The sequence below is a fragment of the Gasterosteus aculeatus genome, chromosome 13, assembly GCF_964276395.1.
Source record: "Gasterosteus aculeatus chromosome 13, fGasAcu3.hap1.1, whole genome shotgun sequence".
Taxonomy (NCBI): domain Eukaryota; kingdom Metazoa; phylum Chordata; class Actinopteri; order Perciformes; family Gasterosteidae; genus Gasterosteus; species Gasterosteus aculeatus.
In genome coordinates this window covers 21,409,163-21,432,417 of record NC_135701.1, presented here as the reverse complement: position 1 = coordinate 21,432,417, position 23,255 = coordinate 21,409,163, and the positions used below count along the sequence as shown (strand labels likewise).

The following is a 23,255-nucleotide window of genomic DNA, read 5'->3' as shown; positions in this document are numbered from 1 at the left end:
TTTACAGAAATACTTTATCACTTACACAAATCTATGAACATATGATGAGTTGAACCATACGGAATTACAAAATGTTATCAATTTACTAAATCTAAGGTGATGCTCCTTACAAAAGCTGTAGGTTAAATGCAACATTAGGTGTAACACCTAAACAGTTGCAAAAGTTAAACCCTTATTTGTTTGTGTCAGGACAGTATTCACTCATGTATCAGCTCAAAATGGGATAAGCTGGTAAACCAAATTAACTCTTCTATTGGTGTTTAATTTTTGGTGTTAATATATTAGGGGTGTAACGATTAATTCACTGAATCGATCTGTGCTCCGCAAATCGGCATTCCGGACGACATATATCAATTACAAATCGATTAAAATAGTACATAACCGATTGTATCGATACTTGGAAACTGCACATTGTATTTAAGTACAAAAACGGTATGGATGTGTGTGTGTTTGTTTGTTTTGTAGCACTTTAGACACGTTAAACGTTGCTCGATTCAGTCTGCCTGTCTGACGTCATCAGTACGCAGCGGCAGCCGCGCGAAACTCTGAACAACAACAAAACACAGCGTGGAGGAGACGACAGCAAGCGAGACATTTACAAACCAACTTACCGATCCAGCGTGTGAAAACATTTAGGCTTTTGCAAACACGGAGGTGTTCTAAATAAGTCGCTCGCTGTTTGTAGAATATGTAGAAGACAAATAATAAAAACACGGAAACACGATGAATCTTTCCGGCCGTCTACTAAGGCGCCGTGGGATTAAACAACGGCGACAGTCAGGACCTCCAGCAGCGTCACCGCTGCAGCAGCAGCAGGTAACTGCAGCTCTGCAGACGCCTCAGGCCTCGCCAGCACCAAACTCAACATCACAGCAACACTTGCCAAGTTTACCTGTAAAGACATGCGACCCTACAATGTGGTTGAAAATCCGGGGTTCTGTGAATTGATCCAAACATTGTGTAATTATTGTGTAATGTTTACATTGAAAATGGCACTTGATTCAAATAAAAGGTTAATACATTTGCCATCAATTGTTGTTTGCTTGTTTATAATATCCATAATTAATTTAAACCTGATTTCCTTACAAGAAACAATAGGGATCTCGGAAACTTTGCCTGCACTGTCCAGTAAAGTTACTGAATCGATTTCAAGTCACTGAATCAAATCGAATCGTTCTAGATTAACCCAGATCGTCCATGAATCGAATCGGCAACCATGAATCGCGATTTGAATCGAATCGTTAAAATGAATCTTTACACCCCTAATTTATATATATTACAGTGCATCCAAAAAGTATTCAGCGCTTCACTTTTTCCACATTTTGTTATGTTACAGCCTTATTCCAAAATGTATTAAATTTGTATTGGCAATCTTAGGTTAGCTGCCCCTTTAGCTGTCTCGTTGTTGTTCTTTGCCATCAGGCACAGGTGGGAGTGATGTTTCGACGCAGACACACAAAAGATTTTCCAGCGATGATTGTGGTTGAGGTTTGTAATTTATTGCAGGCAATTGTATAAACAGATTAACATACCGGTTGAACGTGCTCCTATTGATGGTGGTCTGTCTTCGTGGTCTGGTGAGAACTGTCTGGTGCTCCCCTACCTGTCCCTCGCTTCCTGTCACCTACGTCCCTTATGTACACCCATGTGCACCTAATCACCGCCACCTAGTGTCCAAAGTGTCCATATAAATACAGTCTAACAAACAAAATATACTTTGCCAACAACAACACATAATGGCCCCTACAAAATTCATTATTTTCCTCAACACCGGATCTTTAGATGCGGGGGGTGGAAGGTCCTCCTCTACGCCAGTTTAGTGCAAATAGAAATCTTTCCTTCTCTGTCTTTCAAGGGTTATAAAACATGATGTTCTTGCTGATGTGAGTTGGTTGTTCTTCCGGCCTGTGTGCTGCCTGAACTGCTCCTGCCTTTGCAAACGCAGCGCTGATACTTGACCTGTGATCTGACAAATAAATCTCCCAGAACGAGATAAGTCGTTCGGCTGAATTTTTGATAACCCCGACCGGGCTCCAATTCTTGAACATGTATTCTTACAGGAGACGGAACAGAGTACAACCAGTTAGCTGATAAGCCTTTTGGGAAAAGGCAAACGTTTTGATGGGATGCAAGCTCAACAGTTCAGTTCCAGAGCTGTGCATTGTGTGCCCCCGATGACATGGGAACAGGCCCAATAGTGGTGCAGTTACCTTTTCCTCTAGAGTCTATATGTATAAGAAGACCAGGTGACAAGGAGGGGCGTGCATGTGTCCTCTAAACTAGCTGGTCCAAACAGCCATTCTGTTATTCTACAGGTGCTGGTTTTAATCCTGAAAGACTCTTGTTTGAGCAGTGAAGAGGATTCTTGTTCAAAAGGACCGTAGACCCTGTTAGCGCCGCTCAGACTCAACCAGTCGGACTGCATACTTTGATGGTGACGTGAGGACACACCCTCTCTGATGAAGGACGACAAGCTGCGTCACTTCACTCCGTCTGATGGAAGCTGAAGTGAAGCACGGAGCTCCTTTTCTACACCGACCTGCTGAGGACAGAAGACAGCTGCTCACTGAGGAACTTCATGTCTACAAGTTCAGTAAGTGGAGCTGTGATTGGTTGAATGACATCATTGATGGTTGTGAACGTGTGATTGTTTAAAGCTGGAAAACAAGATGGCGCCTGTGTGAGCAGGCAGAGAGAAGCTGCTGTTAGTCTGAATGATGAAGAAGAGGAGCTCAGTCTGATCTGGGGTCTGTGAGGACTGTTACTGATGTGGAGGGGAAGGTAGCAGACGGAGGGGCACTAGGACCCAGCAGGGACCACAGAGCTCACCTGGTCCTTTGTTCCTGAAACACACCTGAGAGACGCTCTGTTTGTCTCACCTGCTGCTTCAGTCCTTTAAGTCCACAAAGCTTCATGTTCATTTCTTCATCTGCTTTAAACACATTTAGTCACTTTTTAGAGTGTTTGAATGTGTTTGTGTTTTCTTTAGTGTTCAGTTCTTCTCTCATTGATCAACAGGTTGTAGTCGACCTTTTACTAACTGATCACATCACGGTGAAGTGAACAATGTAAACATGTTGACAGGCATAAAGAAGAAAAAAGAAAGTTTGTCTTCCTCCAGAAGTCTAAACTTTAACAGATAGACGACAACAACACAGAAAGTGTCCCATGATAGTTTTAGTATTGAGGTGAATGAGCTCTGTGTGTTTGTCCTGATGAAGATAAATAATGTGTGAGCTCTCCCAGCAGGTTGTTGTGGAGGTGTGAAGGTGTGGACTCTGCTATGAATCAGGGTGAGGACCCAGAGGAGGGAGTCCCTCCCTCTGAAGCCCCTCTGTGTGGGGAACATGACAACCAGACTACAGCTCAGAGGTGAGAGGACCATCTCCAACTGTCCTCCACTATTATCCATGTCCCAACGTCTTTGACTCACTGACTCTGGTTCTACATGTGTGACCAGGGTCCATCAGAGACCAGGAGCTGGACCCAGCTGTGTGTCCATGAAGAGTAACCGGTCTATGGAGTCTCCATTAGTCTTCAAAGATGGCCGTCCCTCTGCTGAGGCAAGGTGAGGGTCTCAGGCTGATGCTGAGGTGTTTCTAGCAGACTCTCTGGTGGAGGTTCTGGGTTTCTTGCTCCAAGGCCCTTCAGCAGTGTCGAGTGAGGGAGGGAGAGCTCCATGGTTGGTGAGACCTGTTGGGACTAAACCAAACTGACTGGTGAAGAAAACAGTGAGCTGAAAGACTGAGCTGTTGATTCTCAGTGGGACCAGCAGGACCAGTAGACCTAAACCACTACAGGGAGTCATGTGGTCCACATCCAGACATCACTTCATGGACCTTTACCTTGTTTTGGTCTCTGTGAGGACGGACACCATGTGAGCTGATGCTTTATGATTAAATGACGATGTGATGATGTAATCTCAGTGTTTCTTTCAGTTCACATCAGCAGAGAGGAAAGTCTCCTGAACCCCGATGTGTGTCCATAAAGAGTGATCAGTCTAAAGATTGGCTGAATGACTTCAAAGATGGATGCCGTTCTTATGACAGAGAGTAAGTTATTAAACAGATGAAACAGATGAAGAACGGTTCAAATGAATGACAGAAATGGTTGTGCATTGTTTTAAAAGTGTTTTCATGACGGTCAATCGTGACAGAACTAGCTATCTTTATCTAACTGGTCTGTATGTGTTTAAGTGTGAATCATTAACTGTACACAATGTCAGCTAGTTCCTCCCCATCAGGATCAGGAGAGGTCACATCTTGAGATAGCTTCAGGTTTCTGGAGACAGATGACTCGGACTGAACGTGATTTAGAATACATTCTGTGCTCTGAGGACCAGCTGACGTTGTCTCTGGACTCCATGCAGAGGTTTAGAGAAAATATGATCCGTAGCCTCTGTGAAAGGGTCCAAAGACTAGTTTCAGAAGATCTAAGGAGACTTCTAGAGGTCAGGGGACGGACTAAAGAGGGTTGGAGTAGTTTCATAAGACTTTTTATCAGATGCAGAGTCTGCAGATGTTGTTTTTGTGACCCCCAGTAACTCAACTAAAAACACGTGAAACTGGCCACTCACCTAATAATAAACTAATCGACAGTCTTCAGCGTCTGGTTTTCATCATGATCAATCATGATAGAAGCCAATATCTTAAACTGTTGAATTGGTGTTGATGGTACAAACACCATGTGAGCTGATGGTTCATGTTCCTCCACAGAGAGGACCAGGAGAGCTCAGAGGTTCCCACAGGTCCGTCTACCCAGCAGCATCAAACACACCTGGACTCCATCTTCATGGTGTGTACATGTACAACTACTTTTACATCTCTCAGTTCACCATCATCTCCATGCTGCACTTTGTAGACCAGTGGATTGTCAGTCTGTCCAACATGACCCTGATGGTGGCTTCCATGGTTTTAGTTTGTGTCATTCATAGAATATTCTGTTCCAGCTGCTGGAGGAGAACATCCTCACTTTTGTGAAGAAGGAGCTGAAGAAGATCCAGAAGGTTGTGAGTTCAGATTACCCAGAATGCTTAGATAGTCAGAGGGAGGATGAGGAGGTGCTGGATGGTGAGGATGAAGAGCAGAGGAGGAGCAGACAGGCATTTGTGAAGATCTCAGTGCACTTCCTGAGAAGAATGAAGCAGGAGGAGCTGGCTCACCGTCTGCAGAGCAGTAAGAGGATTTCTCTAAAGACTTACCATGATGATACATGAGACCTTCACTAATGTCTCAAGACATGGACCAGAATATATTCATAGAGTCATTCTCTGAGTAAAGGACATGTTTAAATATATTCTTTGAGTCATTGATCTTCTTTGTTGTCTTCATTCAGAACTTCATGCTGCAGTTTGTCAGCGTGAACTCAAATCCAACCTGAAGAAGAAGTTCCAGTGTGTGTTTGAGGGGATCGCTAAAGCAGGAAACCCAACCCTTCTGAATGAGATCTACACAGAGCTCTACATCACAGAGGGAGGGACCGCAGAGGTCAATCAAGAACACGAGATCAGACAGATTGAAACAGCATCCAGGAAACCAGCCGGACCAGAAACAACCATCAGACAAGAAGACCTCTTTAAAGCCTCAGCTGGAGGAGAAGAACCAATCAGAACAGTGATGACTAAGGGAGTGGCTGGCATTGGGAAAACCGTCTTAACACAGAAGTTCACTCTGGACTGGGCTGAAGACAAAAACAACCAGGACATACAGTTCACATTTCCTTTCACCTTCAGAGAGCTGAATGTGCTGAGGGAGAAGAAGTACAGCTTGGTGGGACTTGTTCATCAATTCTTCAGTGAAACCAAAGAAGCAGGAATTTGCAGGTTTGAAGAGTTCCAGGTTGTGTTCATCTTTGACGGTCTGGATGAGTGTCGACTTCCTCTGGACTTCCTCAACAATGAGATCCTGACTGATGTCACAGAGTCGGCCTCAGTGGATGTGCTCCTCACAAACCTCATCAGGGGGAAGCTGCTTCCCTCTGCTCGCCTCTGGATCACCACACGACCTGCAGCAGCCAATCAGATCCCTCCTGAGTGTGTTGGCATGGTGACAGAGGTCAGAGGGTTCACTGACCCCCAGAAGGAGGGGTACTTCATGAAGAGGTTCAGAGATGAGGAGCAGGCCAGCAGGCTCATCTCTCACATCAAGACCTCACGAAGCCTCCAAATCATGTGCCACATCCCAGTCTTCTGCTGGATCACTGCTTCAGTTCTGGAGGAGGTGTTGAAGACCAGAGAGGGAGGAGAGCTGCCCAAGACCCTGACTGAGATGTACATCCACTTCCTGGTGGTTCAGTCCAAAGTGAAGAAGGTCAAGTACGATGGAGGAGCTGAGACGGATCCACACTGGAGTCCAAAGAGCAGGAAGATGATGGAGTCTCTGGGAAAACTGGCTTTTGATCAGCTGCAGAAAGGCCACCTGATCTTCTATGAATCCGACCTGACAGAGTGTGGCATCGATATCAGAGCAGCCTCAGTGTACTCAGGAGTGTTCACTCAGATCTTTAGAGAGGAGAGAGGACTGTACCAGGACAAGGTGTTCTGCTTCGTCCATCTGAGTGTTCAGGAGTTTCTGGCTGCTCTTCATGTCCATCTGACCTTCTTCAGCTCTGGTGTCAATCTGCTGTCAGAAGAACAAACAACCTCTCTGTTTTCTAAAATCTTTAGATACAAACCTAAACCAAAACGTCTCTACCAGAGTGCTGTGGACGAGGCCTTACTGAGTCCTAATGGACACCTGGACTTGTTCCTCCGCTTCCTCCTGGGTCTTTCCCTGGAGACCAATCAGACGCTCCTACGAGGTCTGCTGACACAGACAGGAAGTCGCTCACAGACCAATCAGAGAACAGTCCAGTACATCAAGGAGAAGATCAGTGAGAATGTGTCTCCAGAGAAAAGCATCAACCTGTTCCACTGTCTGAATGAACTGAATGATGGTTCTCTAGTGGAGGAGATCCAACAGTCCCTTAGTTCAGGACGTGTCTCCTCAGATAAACTGTCTCCTGCTCAGTGGTCAGCTCTGGTCTTCATCTTACTGTCATCAGAAGAAGATCTGGAGGTGTTTGACCTGAAGAAATACTCTGCTTCAGAGGAGGCTCTTCTGAGGCTGCTGCCAGTGGTCAAAGCCTCCAACAAAGCTCTGTAAGTACAGAGAGTTAGATTCATATATTGAGACTTAAATATGCTAGGTTTTCTACTTATTGTTCAGATTTTATTCATCATTGTTTCTTCAGACTGGATGGCTGTAACTTCTCAGAGAGAAGCTGTGAAGCTCTGTCCTCAGTTCTCAGCTCCCAGTCCTCTAGTCTGAGAGAGCTGGATCTGAGTAACAACCACCTGCAGGATTCAGGAGTGAAGCTTTTGTCTGCTGGACTGAAGAGTCCACACTGTGTCCTGGAGACTCTCAGGTAAGCATGCAATTAATGTCCACTATGTGTCTTTATTTACATCAATAGTAAAGTTCTGACTTTGATGAGGTTCTTTCTGCTTTTTAATGATTTAAGTCCGGTTTGACAATGGATGGATGGATGGACGTGTTCCCCAAATTTTTCCATAAGCCTGTTTATTTTCAATAAACCGTTACAAATAGAAATATTAGAGATCAATCATAGTTATCAGTAATGTTATCAGATTAGTGGGTCAATGGTTGGGAATTGTGTGTGTGAAAATGTCAATGTGACCCCTCAGTAGACAACAGTATCTCAGTACTGCAGTGACCTTCCAGCCCTCACAGCTCCCTCTGATCATGTGACATGTGTGTTGTTTTGTGTGTCTGCAGGCTGTCAGGTTGTCTGATCACAGAGGACGGCTTTGCTTCTCTGGCCTCAGCTCTGAGCTCCAACCCCTCCCATCTGAGAGAGCTGGACCTGAGCTACAATCATCCAGGAGACTCAGGAGTGAAGCTGCTGTCTGCTGGACTAGAGGATCCACACTGGAGACTGGAGACTCTCAGGTATGAAGAGGCTGCAGCCACAGACCATCAGTCTGTTAGAGGAGGCAGAGCTGGAAACCTTTTCTCTGTCCCACTGTCAGCCTGGTTAATAAGACCCTGACACACCAAGCTGACCTCAAACTACCAGAGACTCATCAAACTGTTCGTGTCCCACATCAGACCATCAATACAGACAGAAGTAGTGAGGAACAGTAGCCAGGATGAGCCTAAACAGGGAGGAAGGTGATGAAAGGCTTGTTTCTCTGGACCCTTGTCTTGTTTCCACGTTATAAGAGAGGACAGTGGTGTCTCCTGACACGTTGACGGCATCATGGTGGGTTGACATGCGTCAGCAGGTTTGTGGGCTCTCAAACCACACCTTTTAGATGCTGGTTATCTGCTTCCAGTGTGTTGTCCTTTAGTTCATACATTATTAAAAGACAAACAGTCAAAGAAGCGACCTGTATAAACCATCCAGATTCATCACGGTAGGAATGTTTGGTGTTTTAAAGGAGTTCAGCTTCACCTGGTTTTGGTGCTTTGCACTGAGAGCCAGTTGCCTGGATGATAAGTGGACTTGTTGTAACTACAGGTGACAGTCGGCCACAGACCAGGCACGTGCACAGACATTTTGGGGGGCAGGTGCTCAAACCAAAATAAAAGGGCACCGATTGCCCTTTTTTTAATTATTATTTATGAAAATTTAAAATAATATTAATAAATTAACAAAAGGCAGAAACTGAAAAAACAAGGCCATATTGTACTTGAACAATAAGGTACTTGAGGAGAGACAGTACTTTATTGTTACTTACTGTTTCTGACAGAGTTGAAGCATAAGCAGCAGTAATAATATTGGCGCACTGCACGAGGAGGAGGAGGAGGCGGGAGGGGCGGGGCTTGTGAGCATTGAATAATGCTAAGAAAATAAGAACTCGTATAGATTCCCATAAATCAAAACACATTCGGGGGGAATTGATGACAGAGAGTCATTTTTATTCTTAAGTATTAATAATCGAAGAAAGAATTGTGCTCCATTAGAAGGGGCACTTTTCTCACCCAGTACAAAAGGGCAGGTGCTTGAGCACCAGTTTGGGTCTATGAGTGCTCGGCCTGCTACAGACGCTCAGTGAAGAATTAACTGCTGATGGAGGACCTACTGTGTCAGAGTCCAAAGAGGTTTGTTTAGGACTGGACCAAAGTTCTAGGGGGACTCAGGCAGTTCTCTGTGGCTGCAGACCCACCTGAGCTTCAACATCTTCACCTCCAGACTACAGGTGATAGAAACCAGTGTTGACTTTTGCTAGGAGACGGGATGTGAACAGCATTGTCACAGTCAGACCCTTTGTACCTTCATGACATCAATATTTAACTCGAAACCGATGTGAAATCATTGAACAGGACATTTATTAAATGCTTGCAAGCATGGAGCAGAGTTGAAACGCATACTAGTCATGATTCAAGGCTTCTCAAAGGATTCTTCCTTTGGCTTCGATATATATAGGTGTCACAATCTGTGCCACTCCTTCCAAGGAGGCGTTGCTGGATCAGCTTCCAATGGTCATTTCAAAGAAAGATAGAATATTGCCATCGATGATCGGAGGAGATGGAAAAGAACACACAGTTGACTTGATCAGCTCTCCATTGGTGACCTCCACACCAGGGGAAAGATAGCATTGTCATTCATGATTAGAAAGATGGGAGAGAACTTTGTTTACACCTAAACAAATACGCTTTGTAAAACGACTCTCTGGGATACTATCCTGATCCTGAATTGATGTGAACCATGTCACAGTTCAAGAGTCGTGATCTAGCGAGTGTTTTGCTCTCAATGAGGAGGAACAAGCAGTTTGGTGGATGCAGAGCGAGTGTGCGCGTTGGGATGTCAGGTTTGACCACGTCCTGGATGTAGACTGGACCAAATCCAAACACAAGAGGTCGCTTGTGACGAACCCACAGAGAATAGTCTCCAGCTCTGCAGGGCTACACAGCTGGTTGGCCTTTTTTTAGTTTGGTTGTGCAGCTAATTTCCTTTTTGGTTCAGTTTCAGTGTTCCTAGCAGCAGTTGTTTTTATTCAACAAGCTGTGATGAAGCCACAGTTCACTACCTGCTGAGCAGCAAACAGCAGACAAACTGAGAGACCAGCTGGGGAACATAGAGGAGCATTTACCAGCTAGAGACACAGATATTCTCCTCAGGAGGTGGTGGAGACCAAAAGCGGAGCTAAAAGAGAGAATAGTGAACTTCCATCCATCCAGGTGACACAAAGACTCCTAAGGAACCATCATGTTGATGTGTACCTGCTGGATGTGGAAGCAGCTGGTTGACATGATGTTACTTTAAAAGATGATCACATGTCACATGTTGTGTTTACAGCTTGTTTTCACTGAACCACAAGTGGACAAAGAAACCACAGATTTAAACGTTTGCTCTGACCCCCCCTCCTCCTTTCAGGGTGGAGCCTGCTGGAGTCCGATGGTTCAGACCAGGTCTGAGGAAGTGTAAGTGTGCTTTGAGTTTGATTCATGAAGATTCAACCATCTTCACACTGTGACATCACTCATTCACCTCTGTGATGTCATCGTCAAAGTGTCAGTAGATGATCACATGATTAATAACTGCAGCTGTATTGTGTCTTGTTCTCTCATCAGATTCCTGTGAACTCACAATCGACACAAACACAGTAAACAGAAGACTCAAACTGTCTGACAACAACAGGAAGGTGACACATGTGAAGGACGAGGATCAGTCATATCCTGATCATCCAGACACATTTGACTACTGGTCTCAGGTGCTGTGTAGAACTGGTCTGACTGGTCGCTGTTACTGGGAGGTCGAGTGGAGAGGAGAGGTTAATATATCAGTGAGTTACAGAGGAATCAGCAGGAAAGGAGACAGTACAGACTGTTTGTTTGGAATGAATGATCAGTCCTGGAGACTGGGATGCTCTGATAAAGGTTACTATGTCTGTCACAATAAGACAGTAACACGCATAACCTACTACTCCTCCTCTTCCTCCTCCTCCTCCCCCTCCTCTGGTAGAGTAGCAGTGTATGTGGACTGTCCTGCTGGCTCTCTGTCCTTCTACAGAGTCTCCTCTGACAGACTGATCCACCTCCACACCTTCAGCACCACATTCACTGAACCTCTTTATCCTGGGTTCTTGTTCTGGTCCAGTTCTGGTTCCTCAGTGTCTCTGTGTTCTCTGGAGGACGGAGAGTCTCCTCCTGGTGGAGAACCTTCCTCTCTGCTCACCACATAGTTCAGTCCGTACAGGACGTCACACAGCTGATGTAGGTTCATGTGGGTGTAGATGCAGGTGAGGGGTACCTGAGCTGGTCTGGATGGAATCAATAGATTATCATTTAGATATTTAGTCCCAATTAGGGTATAATCTTAATGTTTATACGTTATGTTCAAGAACAAATGTTATAAAAAGATCTCATCTTCCCCCCTCAACAAGACGAATATATATGATAAATTCTCTCTGAACAAGAACCTTTTAAAAGCTTCAGCTAACATTTGAAGAAAGGATTTAATGACAGATAATATCAAGTACTTCTGTTTTTATTATCTATAATATAATAGTACAACATTGAGTCACTCCATGTGTTACTTTGGGTTAACAGGACAATAATTGTATTCGTCTAGTTAATAAATGAGTTTTGATGGAATTAACAGGGTTTGCTGCAGCGTTCACCAAAATCAAGCTTGTCATTTACAATAAATGATCTATTTTCTTCCATACGACGTTTTATTTTAGACTCATTTATTTTACTACTTTGTCTTTGTGTGTGTAGATTTCTCCTAAAGTCACCGTTAGATCATGCCTCATTTGCATATACATATCCGACATGTGTATGAGCTACCTGGTAGCAGCAGCAGTACGCACACATGCTACGATATGTAATGTGAATCAGAACAAACGGATGGAACACAAATTATTAAAAACAACACCGACACAAACTCAAACTAGCTTTTTAAATTTAGGATGACAATACAACACTTCAGAGCCACTAAAAGAAAAGGAGAAGCTGTGGGAGGCGAGTTGTGTGCGTCTGTCAGGGCCTCTCATTCCCGAGCAGACGTGACGACAATGAACACAACACTCGCTGGTGTGCGCTTGAGGAAAACCTGAAGATGAGCTTTTCACATCAACATCCTGCATCAATATGATGCTTTTTACCCCGTAAACTGCCAATGGCAAAAAGAAGCGACAGAGTTCTGTGCGTGCTGAAGTAAAAGCAGACTTTTTACTGCACGCTGTGAGCTTGTTGTCACAATTGCGCAATAATGAGTGTAAAGGTGTGTGTTTGGGAACGAAGGATCAGGCATTCAGGAGGTGGGGCCAAAATACAAGTTTAGCAAGGCGGTGAGAGATGCTGAACGTCTGTACTCTGAGATTCTCCAACAACAGTTCTCAGCGAGTGACTCTGCTTCGGTTTGGAGAGGCCTCAAACACCTCACCAACTACAAGCCAAACCCCCCCCCCCCCCCCACTCCATGGATGACCTCCGCCTGGCAGACGAGCTGAATGAGTTCTACTGCAGATCCCATCCCCCACAGCTCCACCATCCTGCCCCGGTCTTGCTTCTAGGACCCTGAAGGGGGCTAAAAAGATCGTAGCTGATCCCTCTCACCTCGGACAAAAACTGGTCTAGCGTACGTTTCAAGAGATTACTGCTAAAAGGTACTTCAAACACGTTGTTGATGCATGCGGCCTGACGCTGCCAGTCAACGTGACTAGTCCCGCATTCCTGGTCTAGCCTGACTACTTCTGCATTCCCGGACTATGTTTTTCAAAGCAATCGGGAAAGAATAAAAGTCTTCAAAGTCAAAGTTGTCTATTTGCGTTTAGTTCCTTGAAATGGGATCAAAGTCAAAAACAGCTAAGGCTGTCACAATATCAGATCTTTGTTGTGTGATTATTGCACCAACATTAATGGCGATGAACGATATTATTGCCATTTCCAGACATTTTTATGCCACTACTGACATAATGACAATATGATAGCACATTAATACCCAAAGTGAATAAGGACTGTTTGTGCTTCCGTCTGGCTTCGTCCATCTGAGTGTTCAGGAGTTTCTGGCTGCTCTTCATGTCCATCTGACCTTCTTCAGCTCTGGTGTCAATCTGATGTCAAAAGAACAAATAACCTCCCCGTGGTCTGAAGTCTTTGAAGACAAACCTAAACCAAAACATCTCCACCAGAGTGCTGTGGACAAGGCCTTACTGAGTCATAATGGACACCTGGACTTGTTCCTCCGCTTCCTCCTGGGTCTTTCCCTGGAGACCAATCAGACGCTCCTACGAGGTCTGATGACACAGACAGGAAGTCGCTCACAGACCAATCAGAGAACAGCCCAGTACATCAAGGAGAAGATCAGTGAGAATGTGTTTCCAGAGAAAAGCATCAATCTGTTCCACTGTCTGAATGAACTGAATGATGGTTCTCTAGTGGAGGAGATCCAACAGTCCCTTAGTTCAGGACGTCTCTCCACAGATAAACTGTCTCCTGCTCAGTGGTCAGCTCTGGTCTTCATCTTACTGTCATCAGAAGAAGATCTGGAGGTATTTGACCTGAAGAAATACTCTGCTTCAGAGGAGGCTCTTCTGAGGCTGCTGCCAGTGGTCAAAGCCTCCAAAAAAGCTCTGTAAGTACAGAGAGTTAGATTCATACATCAGGACTTAAATATCCTTCCATCTTTTAAACTTATTCATTTTTTCTTTATCATTGTTTCTTCAGACTGAGTGGCTGTTACCTCTCAGAGAGAAGCTGTGAAGCTCTGTCCTCAGTTCTCAGCTCCCAGTCCTCTAGTCTGAGAGAGCTGGATCTGAGTAACAACCACCTGCAGGATTCAGGAGTGAAGCTTTTGTCTGCTGGACTGGAGAGTCCACACTGTGACCTGGAGACTCTCAGGTCAGATTAAGTCAGTTTGTCTGCAATGATTTAAATGTATCTCTAAACTATCAGATCCATACAGTGTAAAAAGGATCCGTCTTTCTCAAGCTATGAATTTGTCCATCAAGTCTTTAGATTTCATGAACATTTTCACCAATAAAGCAGAACTATGTAACCAGAGGAACAAACCTCATGGACAAAACACAGGACTAAAAGCCCTTTTTGTGAGTTTCTGTTTGTTTCCATGACATCACAAAAACATTCAAGATAAAAAAATAGACATTCTGACACAGAATGTTCTTTAAAAATAAAACATGACAGGTTCATTATGTTGTTCATCTCCTTTAGGCTTTGTGATGTTATGTTTGATATAATTTATGAATGAAAAGGAGAAAAGCAGAGGTTGAAAAGGGACTAAAGACTTTAATGTGTGTCTCTACAGTGACGACCTGCTGAGAGTTTGATGGTTGTTTATTTCTAATTCAGAACTTTAAAACCATGAAATCAGAAGATGAAGATTAATTTCTCATTTAAACTCACTTTCTTCTGTCTCTTAGATTTATTTTAAAAGTCAGGTAGAGGATAGAGAAGCCTAACTTTGAATTTAACAATAAATAAGAGTAAATATTCCTGCCTCATCCCGATAGTGATAATACAATATTTTCTGTATACAGTACAGAGTTTTTCCTCTTTGTCTAAAGCAGAACAAAAACGATTGTGAACACTTTCCTTAACAGTTTTTTTTCCTCTTACTGGTATAATTTGTGTTTAAACTCATCATCAAATGTGATTTAATTTTAACATAGATGTTGTCTTTTGTTAGGGTTTCGGAAAGCCCTCGAGGGAGGCCTCACTCCTTTGTTCTCGTCCCGGAATCAAAAGAGTCAGCTTGCTTAAATTCAAAAATCAAAAAGTATTTAATAACTAAACAACGTTATAAGGGATACAATTACAAAGTGAAATACTAAGCGAACAGTAAAATATTTCGCGAAATAGAGAATCCTCTGAGCAAGTCTAAAGCGACTTATCAAAGCGGCTGCAGGTGAATTCTAACATTCTTTTCCCCGCTTTGGTCCTTTGAAAACTCTTGAGGTGTGTCTTCCTTGGTGCATCTGAATGTCATTGGCTTCAAAGGGTCATCTCCTGTATTGTCCCCTTCACGTCGAGGTGTGAAGCTGCAGCTGTAACCTGAAACCTCTCTGTCCATCTGTCCCTCACATTCTAATGCACTCAATGTAGATAAATTTAGCTTTATGCCCCAATGAGTGAATTTAACAAAGCATGCATAGTTTAAGTCTTCATCTTATAACTAGTACACTTTAATTACAACAACCGATCATTAATGGTCCCCGTTCATCAACCTTCATCATAGATCTAAGACAGTTCATGTGGTTCAATTCTCAAGACATTTGCCCCAGTCGGCTGCCTTACATTAAGTTGTTCATTTACTACCTGACACGAGAAAAAACTCCCAAAAAACCCTCTTTGGGGATAAAATTGGGAGAAATCCATAAAGGACGGCAATTGGCATCCGTCCCCAGGTTTTAATTAATTTTATCACATTGTGACAGAATGTTAATGTGTACAGTGTTTATACGATTTAAATGACTATGAATTGTGTTTGATTCAAATTGTATTCACTTCATCTAACATGTTAATGCAATAACTAATATCTAACATCACACAAACTATAATTCTAACACTAAACACATTACACATTACATGTAATATAATTTCCTGACTAGGGGTGCACTTCTGGCTTAAATCCCTAACACTTTCTTCTTGTTGATTGTTGTTTCTTCAGACTGAGTGGCTGTAACCTCTCAGAGAGAAGCTGTGGAGCTCTGTCCTCAGTTCTCAGCTCCCAGTCCTCTAGTCTGAGACAGCTGGATCTGAGTGACAACCACCTGCAGGATTCAGGAGTGAAGCTTTTGTCTGCAGGATTGAAGAGTCCACACTGTGACCTGGAGACTCTCAGGTCAGATTAAGTCAGTTTGTCTTCAATGATTTAAATGTGTCTCTAAACCCTCAGATCCATACAGTGTAAAAAGGATCCGTCTTTCTCAATCAATGAATTTCTTCATCAAGATTTGAGATTTTATGAACATCAACAATCGGGACTAAAATTCCTTTCTGTTCATTTATGTTTCTTTCCATGACATCACAAGAACCTTGTAGACAAGACAAATGTATTACACGGTACACAGCAAAATGCATTAATTTTGTTAATTTTCTGGTGTTAGGCAAAAGTGTTGAAGTGCAGAGTTGAAATCACACTGCAAAAAGTTGATTCAACTCTTACAGAGTCAATTGTACGAAAGCGCTGGAGTCATTATTCAGAATCAAGATCAGATTCATTTGCGACACTTAGTAGAGTTAAATTAACTCTGTGATAGGTTGGAAATGTACAGTGTCACACTTCTGGGTGTTTGGTTTAACTCTACGTACTGTGGAGCAGAGAGGGTGAGCCGGGAACCACAAGGTTGGCGGTTCCAAACCCCAGCTGCTCCATGTCCCATGTCAAAGAGTCCCTGAGCAAGACACCTAATCCCTAATTGCTCCCCAGGCTAAAATGTAACAACCATGGGTTAAAGATGCAATGTAAGTGGCTTCGGAAAAAAGCATCAGCTAAATGACGTGTAATGTATTTAACACCGGGCAGATTTATTTTTGACACTTAATCTGAGTTAACTTGTTAACACTTCGTTGAGTGTTGATTTAACACTGACAAGATTGGGACGATATTAACACCAGGTTAGAGTTAAAATTAAATCTCACAGAGTCAATTTAACGCTCTGAAATTTGCTGTGTACTGTACTTGTTGTAAATGTTCCTCTTGTTTAAAATAGAGCAAAATAATTTGTAAACACTTTCACTAAACAAATTGGCTTTGGGGTTTTTTCACATCAAACTCTTCATCAAAGAGGATTTCATTTGAACATAAATGTTATTTTTCTTCTTGTTGTCTCTTCAGACTGAGTGTCTGTAACCTCTCAGAGAGAAGCTGTGGAGCTCTGTCCTCAGTTCTCAGCTCCCAGTCCTCTAGTCTGAGAGAGCTGGATCTGAGTAACAACCACCTGCAGGATTCAGGAGTGGAGCTTTTGTCTGCTGGACTGAAGAGTCCACACTGTGACCTGGAGACTCTCAGGTCAGGATTCAACCAATGTCCATCTGATGTTTTTATTTACATCAATGTTAAATTTCTGACTTGCATGAGATTCTTTCTGCTTGGATGATTTAAAGCAAATATTTATTTTCCAACATTTGTTGGACTTCAATAAAATGTTACAAATATTGTAGATATATTTATCAGTAATGTTATAAGATTGTTGATGTACATTAGTGGGGTTTTGTTTGTCTTTGGAAACCAGTCAGTAACAATGGTAATATGAACCCTCACTAGCCGACAGTATTTCAGTAGATCCTACTGCACTTCCAGCCCCCACAGCTCCCTCTGATCATGTGACATGTGTGTTGTTTTGTGTGTCTGCAGGCTGTCAGGTTGTCTGATCACAGAGGAAGCTTGTGCTTTTCTGGCCTCAGCTCTGAGCTCCAACCCCTCCCATCTGAGAGAGCTGGACCTGAGCTACAATCATCCAGGAGACTCAGGAGTGAAGCTGCTGTCTGCTGGACTAGAGGATCCACACTGGAGACTGGAGACTCTCAGGTATGAAGAGGCTGCAGCCACAGACCATCAGTCTGGTAGAGGAGGCAGAGCTGGAAACCTTTTCTCTGTCCCACTGTCAGCCTGGTTAAGAAGACCCTGACACACCAAGCTGACCTCAAACTACCAGAGACTCATCTGTTTGTGTCCCACATGAGCCCATCAATACAGACAGAAGTAGCGAGGAACAGTAGCCAGGATGAACCTAAACAGGGAGGAAGGTGATGAAAGGCTTGTTTCTCTGGACCCTTGTCTTGTTTCAAAGTTATAAGAGAGGACAGTGGTGTCTCCTGACACGTTGACGGCATCATGGTGGGTTGATATGAGTCAACGTCGTCATGCTGCAGGTTTGTGGGCTCTTATCAAACTCACATGTTTAGATGCTCGTCATCTGCCTCCAGTGTGTGTTGTCCTTTAGTCCAGACATTATTATTAAAAGACAAACAAAAGAAAAAATAAATAAACAGACCGTTCAAACCGTCTTGATGGATCATCACAGTAAGATTGTTTGGTGTTTAAAAGTAGTTTGCTTTGAACTGAGAGCCAGTTCCCTGGATGATAAGAGTATACTACAGGTGACAGTTGGGCAGAGTGGAGAACAAACAGCTGATTGTGGACCTGGTGTGTCAGAGTCCAGGTTTGTTTAGGACTGGACCAAAGCTGTAAGGGGACTCGGGCAGTGATCTCTGGCTGCAGACCCATCTGAGCTGTAACATCTTCACCTCCAGACTACAGGTGATAGAAACCAGTGTTGACTGGTGTTAGGAGACGGGAAGTGAACAGCAGTGTTACACTCAGACCCTTTGTACCTCCAACCACCCCGACCTCCTCCATCAGAGGGTTTGTGGTGCTGTAGTGATTTCATGCTACTTTCTCCTTTACTTCAGAGAGACAACAGTCATTATTACACAAACACAAGAGGTCGCTTGTCAGGACCAAAACATCCAACAGTCATTACTTCTACTGACCACGGATCAGCTGACTGTGTGGTGGAGATGAACCCACTGACAATAGTCCATCTCTGTAGCTCTACTCAGCTGGTTAGCCTACTTTAGCTCCTAGTTTTGGTTGTGCAGCTCATTTCCTGTTTGGTTCAGTTTCAGTGTTTCCAGCAGCTGCTATTTTCATCCAACAGGCTGTGATGAAGCCACAGTTCACTACCTGCTGAGCAGCAAACAGCAGACAAACTGAGAGACCAGCTGGGGAACATAGAGGAGCATTTAGCAGCTGAAGACACAGATATTCCCCCCAGGAGGTGGTGGAGACCAAAAGCAGAGCTAAAAGAGAGCAAATAGTGGACTTCCATCCATCAGGTGACACAAGACTCCTGATGAACCATCATGTTGATGTGGAAGCAGCTGGTTGACATCATGTTACTTTAGAAGATGATCACATGTCACATGTTGTGTTTACAGCTTGTTTTCACTGAACCACAAGTGGACAAAGAAATCACTTGATGCAGGTTTAAACATTTGATTCAAACTGAGTGTGAAATGGAAGATGATGGTCAGTATAATACTGATAATAACAGATGATGAATAATGAACATCATGAGCTGTGGTCATCAGACAATCAGAAGAAGCTCCACTGCAGTAGAAGAAGAGGTGGTCCATGTGGACATGAAGGACAAAGCTGTGTGTATGAGAGTGATGTAATGTCCATGTCTCCATGCTGCTCTGACCCCCCTCCTCCTTTCAGGGTGGAGCCTGCTGGAGTCCGATGGTTGAGACCAGGTCTGAGGAAGTGTAAGTGTGCTTTGAGTTTGATTCATGAAGATTCAACCGTCTTCACACTGTGACATCACTCATTCACCTCTGTGATGTCATCATCAAAGTGTCAGTAGATGATCACATGATTAATAACTGCAGCTGTATTGTGTCTTGTTCTCTCATCAGATTCCTGTCAACTCACAATCGACACAAACACAGTACACAGAAGACTCAAACTGTCTGACAACAACAGGAAGGTGACACATGTGAAGGACGAGGATCAGTCATATCCTGATCATCCAGACAGATTTGACATCTATCCTCAGCTGCTGTGTAGAACTGGTCTGACTGGTCGCTGTTACTGGGAAGTTGAGTGGAGAGGAAGAGCTTATGTATCAGTGAGTTACAGAGGAATCAGGAGGAAAGGAGACAGTAGAAACTGTTGGTTTGGAATGAATGATCAGTCCTGGAGTCTGGGATGCTCTGATGAAGTTTACTTGGCTTGTCACAATAAGACAGGGACACACATCTCCTCCCCCTCCTCTGGTAGAGTAGCAGTGTATGTGGACTGTCCTGCTGGCTCTCTGTCCTTCTACAGAGTCTCCTCTGACAGACTGATCCACCTCCACACCTTCAACACCACATTCACTGAACCTCTTTATCCTGGGTTCAGGTTCTGGTCTGGTTCTGGTTCCTCAGTGTCTCTGTGTTCTCTGTAGGAGGGAGAGTCTCGTCCTGGTGGAGAACCTTCCTCTCTGCTCACCACATAGTTCAGTCTGTACAGAACGTCACACAGCTGATGGTGGTTCATGTGGGTGTAGATGCAGGTGGAGCAGGTGAGGGGTACCTGAGCTGGTCTGGACTCTGGGGGGTCCACAGCTCTCTGGGACTTGTGGTGTTGCAGATGGTGTGAAGGAGCTCAGCGAGGTGTGTTTTAATGTTGTTGTGCTCGTTGCCTCTGTGGATGAATCAATAGATCATCATTTAGATATCGGGTCCTATTTAGGATATGACATTTTATAACATTTTCTATAAAACGACTTTTCATTCTACACAAAAATCGCCATGTTTGCTTGTTTGTAATACGTCATTCGTGTGCAGTGACTGGTCCTGGCCAGCAGAGGGCGCTCTGACTCAAAGTCACCGATAGGATGAAACCAGTAAATATGATTAATTTTCCAGACATTTATCACAGTATGAATATAATAAAGAATAAGAGAAGAAAAAACGTGTTAAACTTAATTTTCCTTGTGATAATAACATGTTAATGCAGTTGGGCCCAACCAGTCGATCGCAGGCTGAGTTGCAGTCGATCGCGGGTAATTTTGGCATAAGGACACCCTGTTAAGTTGTTGAACACAGAACTTGACCCACAGCCATACTAAGTTGGGTCGTGGTGCCCACACTCTTACACATTAAACAGTAACATTTGAGCACAACAGAACCTAGAAAAACACACATAAACTTAAACACTAGAAGATGAACATAACAGATAAGAGATTTAAATGGATCCAAAGATTGTCCCATAATGCAATGCGCCTACCAGCGCAGCCTAACGCGCTACTGTAGCGACTCTCGATAATGGAACTCGAGACATCAACTTGATTTTAATAGATTTATTTAGAAACAGGGAAACAGCGCAATACCGAGCGCGTTGTAAACGTGTCCATGGACAGGAAAGAGAACCTTACATTACTGTTGTGTTCTGCCGCCCCTCTTTTTCAATGGTAGTCTCCCAATTTTTTTTGGCGTGGTCGAAGGTGAAGGTGTGGCGTGGGAGCGTGTGAAACCGATGAAATGCGTGAGTCTCACGGCCGATGCGTGAGAGTTGGCAGCCCAGGCTGTGGGCAAAGACTGGGGGGAGCTTGAGGATGCACGTTATGATGAGCAAGTGCAGAGCGTCTTGTCAGAATTTGACAGGCGCTTCACTGACTTTGCATCCATTGAGCCTGTTGTCAACAATCTCTGTTTTACATTTGGGGAAAATGTGGATGTAGATGTGGATTGTATAACGTCCAAAGTGGCATCACTCTTCAACCTGAATGAGATCCTCACACTGAAGAATGACGTTGAGCTCAAATCCAGAGCAACACCTGACATGAATGTCCGATTCTGGAATCTAATGCAGAAAGAGAAGTACCCCAACCTCAGACAAACTGCAGAGAATTTGACTGCACTTTTTGGATCAACATATTTGTGTGAGTCCTTTTCACATATGAAAACCATCAAGTCAAAATACAGATCCACCATGACTGATGACCACCTTGCAGTCTGCTTACGGCTGCCACTCAGCTCTTACTGTCCGGACTATGAGAGACTCGCTTCCTCCTCTCAGTGCCAGAAAAGGTAGAGAAATGCCACTTTTCCAACTGTAATTAGTTCTTATAAAAGTTCAATGAATTAGGCATTGTATTATTTGGGTTGTTTGTTTGTCGTGTTGTTACGGGCCAGTCCTGGGCCTACTTGTGCTTATTCTTTGCAAATTCACATTTACTTCAATAAATGTATATTATGATTGTTAAAACTGTATCTATGTGTCAGAAAACAGTGTCCTATTTAGGTGCGCAATAAATTGTGGCTACGCTACGGCTTTCGATGGCTTGGTAGATCTCGATACACTATCAACTTTAAAAGTAGATCTTGGTTCAAAAAAGGTCGGTCACCCCTGTGTTAATGTGACACGACACTCCCTTTTCTCTCTCTGATACTTTAATGCCCCCCCAACGTATTTGATCGTTGCCTTGTGTCAAAAACTCTTTTCTTCAGTGGTAACTCTGTGAAAGTGAATCTAAACAGACACAGATTAAACATTAAACATAAGTGTGACATCAGTGAGAAAGAAGCCCAGAATATTAAAAAAGGACAATAATGTGAAGCTGCATTTATTTAAAGCAGTTTCACCAAAATTAAGCTTTTCATTTACAATCAATAATCTATTTTTCTCCCATAACACGTTTTTATTTCACTCATTTATTTTACTACTTTGTGTTTTCTCAAGATTTCTCTTAAATTCACCCAAAGTTACCATGAAATAATTTGCATATTTGAACATGACATTTCAGAACTTGAACTTTAATTATAATAATAATAATTTATTTAATGGAACCCAAGTATTACCCACAATCCCCAGCAGCTCTGCATTCCTCCAGTAGGGTTACTTTGATGAATCTGCTCATCATTCATCAACATGAGGCACTTTGATAGCGACTCGGCGGTCCCGTTCCAGCCCTCCAGGGGGGGGGGGGTGGACGATACGTCTGATCCATCCCATCCATCCATCCATCCATCTTCAAACCACTTATCCTCCACACAGGGTCGCCTGGAATCAATCCCAGCCAACTTCCGGCAAGATCAGTCGCAAATTGGGCCAACGCAGAGAAATACAACCTTTCACACTCACACTCACACACAATTTAGAGTTACCAATCAACCTGATCCCCAGCGCATGTCTTTGTACTGTGGGAGGAATACCGGAGTACTCAGAGAGAACCCACACAAACAAGTGGGGAGAACATGCAGACTCCACACAGAAAGGCCACCGGGCGTCGAACCCAGGACCTTCTTGCTGTGGGGCGATAGTGCTAACCACCACACCACCGTGTACATTTAGTTACACACTTGGTCGAGTTGAGTTTTAGGAAGCAGCATCAGGCCTAAAGAGAACGATGTACGTGGTGACATTCAGCTTCTGTAGCGTGGACATATTCTGTAATATCTCAAGTTAGTTAAATTAGGTTGTATATGCAAGAAAAAAAATAAAAGGAAGAAGTTAATAAACATGTTTGCTGCTGTGGTTTTTATTGACAGTATGGATCGACTTCCTCAAGATTGCAATATTACTTTTAGCCAAACGTTCACAACTTAACCGATTTTAATTTAAAATGAGCGTAAAATGTTCTTCTCTCAGCCTGAAATATGCTCCAGAGGTGAAGCGTATCTATCTAAATACAACATTAAAAAATACAACAAAGTAACATTGTAGGAACTTAATAAAACCCTAACTCATTAGGAAAATTGTGATTAAAGAGTTTGGGTGCCCAAACTCTCTAA

At 43.4% G+C, this 23,255-nt stretch overlaps 1 protein-coding gene across 5 annotated transcripts; it reads left to right on the top strand.

The window, feature by feature from the left end:
- Positions 1-2,315: 2,315 nt before the first annotated feature.
- Positions 2,316-21,787, top strand: LOC144386236 (protein NLRC3-like). 5 transcript variants are annotated; one of them, XR_013451930.1, is made up of 15 exons: positions 2,444-2,593; positions 3,293-3,372; positions 3,461-3,568; positions 3,939-4,052; positions 4,716-4,794; positions 4,949-5,174; positions 5,335-7,138; positions 7,231-7,404; positions 13,677-13,850; positions 15,637-15,810; positions 16,807-16,980; positions 17,326-17,499; positions 18,594-18,809; positions 19,195-19,241; positions 19,392-19,448. XR_013451930.1 is itself a non-coding variant. In XM_078086292.1 (14 exons), exons 1-14 carry the CDS (start codon positions 2,579-2,581, stop codon positions 19,922-19,924), a joined length of 3,876 nt encoding a protein of 1,291 aa, XP_077942418.1. In that variant the 5' UTR covers positions 2,444-2,578; the 3' UTR covers positions 19,925-21,787. The 5 variants fall into 5 exon arrangements, 3 of the variants coding, with proteins under 3 accessions (XP_077942420.1, XP_077942418.1, XP_077942419.1); XR_013451931.1 differs by having other exon boundaries at positions 18,600-18,809; positions 19,392-19,447; XM_078086292.1 differs by lacking the exon at positions 18,594-18,809 and having other exon boundaries at positions 19,392-21,787.
- Positions 21,788-23,255: the final 1,468 nt, after the last annotated feature.